At 43.7% G+C, this 4,858-nt stretch overlaps 1 protein-coding gene across 1 annotated transcript in view; it reads right to left on the bottom strand.

Moving 5' to 3' along the window:
• EDARADD (EDAR associated via death domain) overlaps positions 1 to 948 on the bottom strand; it is a 54,953-nt gene extending 54,005 nt beyond the window's left edge. The window contains exon 1 of the mRNA XM_007452939.1: positions 866 to 948. Coding sequence (XP_007453001.1) covers positions 866 to 929 — 64 coding nt within the window. The 5' untranslated portion in view covers positions 930 to 948. The remainder of the gene's footprint in view (positions 1 to 865) is intronic.
• Positions 949 to 4,858: the final 3,910 nt, after the last annotated feature.

Consider the following 4,858-nt stretch of genomic DNA (forward strand, 5'->3'; position numbering starts at 1 on the left):
GGTGCGCGTCCGGTTTCAACCCCCGCGCCCCAAGACGCGCTAGCGGGTGCCCGGGTACAGCGGACCGGGGCGCGGGGAGAGTCCCCGGGTGCCCCGGAGTCCCCAGCGCCCGCCGCGAGCGCCCTTCCAGTCCTGCGCCCAGGTCTCCCACGGCAGGTCCCGCCGCGGAGCTCGCGCGAGTGCTGCCCGGGACCTGCTGCGAAGCGATTGTTAGCCTTAAAAGCCGGCTGCAGTCGCGGGTCGCTCTCCTGGCTCCCTCCTTTCGCCCTGAGTCCGGCCGCAACTCTCCTCCGCGCACAGGCCTGGGCTGAGATGCCTGGCGGCGCTCTGATGTTTAGACCATTTCCTGCTTTTTAGGCAGAGTACGCCGCTGCATGATGGCACACGCTAATAATTTCTATTTTGATTTTTCTTTGGCATTGGTTATTACATGACCTCCAGGGTACTTACAACACAAAGGGAGTGAAAAGAGGAAGCCTGATATACACTCGCACAGCCTCGCTAGAAAAATAGCTTAGGGCTCCCTCGGAAATGCCAAGGTCTAATTTTTTTAATTTTAATTTTATACCAATTACGTGCGCACAGATTGGAATCTTCCACTAAGAATATTTTTAAGATTGTTATATTTTAACTAAATCTATCATCAATCATAAATCTATTACTATACGATGGTTACAGGCAATTTAAATTTAATAGTAATCTCTTAAGGGTTTAAAATAACCTTTGTCTTCACACATAAGAATTGAAAGAGAGGAACTGATTTGAAAGAGATAACATAGCTTTTAGTCAGTTTATCGTGAAGGAGCAGCCTCTGGCTAAAAACTCAGCTCCGAAAAATGCAGGAAAGCAGCAAGTGTGTACATACCCTCTTGGCGACCAGGGGCGTGCTTTGTGCCTCTCCCCCTCTGTTTAGTAGTCCTGAGGCCCATGGCACTCTCCAGATCGGCACTTAATATGCCATGAAAGAAACGAGAGGCTCAGAGAAGAGGGTCCGGCTGGGTGTCGACCTTCTGGTGGAAAGCTCTCTGGGGAATTTGTGATGAACTTCCTTTTGGTCTGCCTTCTGATAGGAAGGGAAATTTTTGTTTGTTTGTTTTTTCGCGGTACTCGGGCCTCTCACTGCTGTGGCCTCTGCCGTTGCGGAGCACAGGCTCTGGACGCGCAGGCTCAGCGGCCACGGCTCACGGCCCCAGCTTCTCCACGGCATGTGGGATCTTCCCGGACCGGGGCACGAACCCGCGTCCCCTGCATCGGCAGGCGGACTCTCAACCACTGCGCCACCAGGGAAGCCCAGGAAGGGAAATATTTTTAAACGGTGTTTTCTCTTAGCATCCATTTTGAGGTTTGGTTTGTGGTTCTTTCTGTACTTCTCATGATGACGGAATTATTCTGAGGTTGGTTGTCAGGAACCACATAGGAAGTCGGCAACACAAGCTCAAGCGTTGCTCTGAAGCTGGTTTGCCTTTCAAAACCCTGAATTAATTCTTATCACTCCCACTCTTATTATATCAAATAGAAGACGGGTGGCAGAAACACACTTCAACGTTAATTTTTTTTTTTTTTTTTTTTTTTTTTTGCGGTATCGGGGCCTCTCACTGTTGTGGCCTCTCCCGTTGCGGAGCATAGGCTCCGGACGCGCACTTTTGTGTTTTTTTTTTTTTTTTTTTTTTTTTTTTTTTTTGCGGTATGCGGGCCTCTCACTGCTGTGGCCTTTCCCAGACGCGCAGGCTCAGCGGCCATGGCTCACGGCCCCAGCCTCTTCACGGCATGTGGGATCTTCCCGGACCGGGGCACGAACCCGCGTCCCCTGCATCGGCAGGGGGACTCTCAACCACTGCGCCACCAGGGAAGCCCTCAACGTTAATTTTTTAAAAGAAAATTGAATATATATGTTATTCCCTTTCATTCCATTTCCTTGTACCTACTTTTTGTGAATTGCAACCATAAGCCCTCATTACCTTATTTTTCCCATGTGCTTTGTGAACTCTAAAGTGTAATGCAAGTGGAACTTTTTTTTTTTTTTGTAATTTACAAAACACTAATTTAAAAACAATTATCTTTATTGGAGTATAATTGCTTTACAATGGTGTGTTAGTTTCTGCTTTATAACAAAGTGAATCAGTTATACATATACATATATCCCCATATCTCTTCCCTCTTGCATCTCCCTCCTTCCCACCCTCCCTATCCCACCCCTCTAGGTGGTCACAAAGCACCGAGCTGATCTTCCTGTGCTATGCGGCTGCTTCCCACTAGCTGTTTTACATTTGGCAGTGTATATATGTCCATGCCACTGTCTCACTTTGTCCCAGCTTACCCTTCCCCCTCCCCATGTCCTCAAGTCCATTCTCTAGTAGGTCAGCGCCTTTATTCCCATCTTGCTCCTAGGTTCTTCATGACCTTTTTTGTTTGTTTGTTTTTTAGATTCCATATATATGTGTTAGCATACAGTATTTGTCTTTCTCTTTCTGACTTACTTCACTCTGTATGACAGACTCTAGGTCCATCCACCTCACTACAAATAACTCAATTTCGTTTCTTTTTATGGCTGAGAAATATTCCATTGTACATATTGCTACATCTTCTTTATCCATTCATCTGTTGATGGACACTTAAAAACAATTATCATCCACTGGAGCTGCCAAAGGGCTACCATACAATCTATCTGCTGTCACACTGTGTCCTTCTGCTTTTCCTTCTACTGCTACCCAAAGAGGGTTTTAAAACACTCTTTAAAATAGACATTTTTGACTTTTCTTAATAGCACCTAAGTTAACTCATGAATCTCGGAATCACAATAAATGGGAATTAGTAACCAAAGAGTCAGATGTGCTGGATTTGACTCACAGGCCTGTCACCATGAGTTTGTGTTACTTTAGTACACAAAGTTACTAGTGTGCTACTTTGTGTGCACACTTTAGCACACAAAGTTTTGTTACTCAAAACTCTTGAGTCTGTAAGGATTTGTAGGATTGTGAAAGCTAAATGAAATATTGCATATATAAAATTACCTAAAAGTGCCTGGCTTATAGTAGGTACAAATAAACCAACTACTTTCCTGCCTTCATTCTTTCCTTGGAATTTAGTCTATTATGAGAAGCTCCTATTGCCTTTGTTATAAGAAATGAACCAGTATTTATTATAGGGTGCGTGTACAGCACGGATCAATGGATTGATTGATAGCCCCCTCATGCCCCAAACAAAATGCCAAGCCCTGGGAAACCAAAGTGAGAAGTCCCTGACTTTTAGGAGTGTGTGGTCAAGAGAGATCTGCAGATACTCTTTCACTGTAGAACCAAGATAATGAAAGTTTAAAACAGGAAGGGGTATGTGTGGAAGAAAGGGATTAAACACCTATGGAAGCCAAGTGGCTTGGTGGTGACCACCCTCAGACAGACAGTTTGCCATGGAAGTTTTCCTGCAAATTTTGAGACGTTTGTTTATGATACTATGGCTAAAGCCTTAAGTGGAGGGAAAGCTGTTGGTCTTGTGTCTTATCACAATGACAGTGATCAGAAATGTTATCTTCAAATGGGGAAAACAGCAACTCAAAACATAGTTTATTTGATTCATCATTGAAATATGTTGTTTTTGTTCACTTTACATCATTTTGGGTGTTACTTAAATTTATGCAACCTGAGATAAAAAGTTATATTGTTGAACCACATACTTCCTTATTTCAAAGGGTTGTTATACATTGTGTGTTAAATGAACCCAGAAAACTGGTTAGACCTGCAATGATAGCATATGGATTTAGGATTATAGGAGACTCCTTATGTTCCAGAATGGGACAGTCCCTCAGTTGAATTGGCTTGATATACCCTTGGGGAATTGTGTTTTGTGGAAGAGCCGCAAATGAGAGTTAGTAAGTTCATTTGTCTCCTTTTTGGAACAGATATTTGCGAACACTTGTCTAGAGTATGTTAAGGCAGTGGTAGTGGGTCTCTGCTGTTTTGCCACATAACTTCTCATAGTAATGCCCCAGTGTACTCCCGGAGAACCATCGTTCTGCTCTCAATCCATGTGATCAGGCTGTGGCACCATCACCACTGCCTCCTGACTCTGGGGGTTGGCAAGTGACCCAGGAATAGCCTTTCCAGACACCGCTGAATGAGCCAACAAGCCTAGGAGATGCCTGGTACCTTTGCTGGGATGGCTGGGAGATGGGTCTGTGCATGGTGAAAGAAATGAGCAGGACTGAAATATTTGGGAGGATCCATATCCTGGAGAGCCTTGAATGCCATACAAAAGCATGTGAAACTATTTTTCAGCAACAGGAAGCCAGGAAGCTAGTTTTTGAAAAGTGGCATATGAAAATTGGTGTTTTTGGAGGATTAGTCTGGCAGCTGTGTGTAGGATAGGATGCGGTGAGGAGAGAATGCAGGCCAAGAGACCATTTCATCTTTACAATACACTGTAATTTACTACAGGGTTGAATTTACATCCTTGTCCAAATGTGAGGGAAACTCAAATCGGAAATTTTAAAATGTCTTTTTGTGGCCTTTTTAAGCATTCACCGTCTCACACAAATTGATTGCCTTGTAGATTTACATATATGCACAAAAAATGATGTATTCAAAAACGTTAACAGAGAGACTGAAAAACTTAAGGAAAATATTATCATTTTTGCTGCTCTGAATACTGTTTGACAGGAGCACAACATTCTGGTGCATTTGTTTAAGCAGAAATAGTTCTTTTTTTAATTGAAGTATAGTTGATTTACAATGTGTTAATTTCTGCTGTACAGCAAAGTGACTCAGTTATACACACATATACATTCTTTTTTTTTTTTTGGCCACGCCATGTGGCATGTAGAATGCGGGATCTATCTTCGTTCCCCAACCAGGGATCGTACCTG

Source organism: Lipotes vexillifer, unplaced genomic scaffold, assembly GCF_000442215.2.
Source record: "Lipotes vexillifer unplaced genomic scaffold, Lipotes_vexillifer_v1.1 scaffold1088, whole genome shotgun sequence".
In the NCBI taxonomy this organism is placed as follows: Eukaryota; Metazoa; Chordata; class Mammalia; order Artiodactyla; family Lipotidae; genus Lipotes; species Lipotes vexillifer.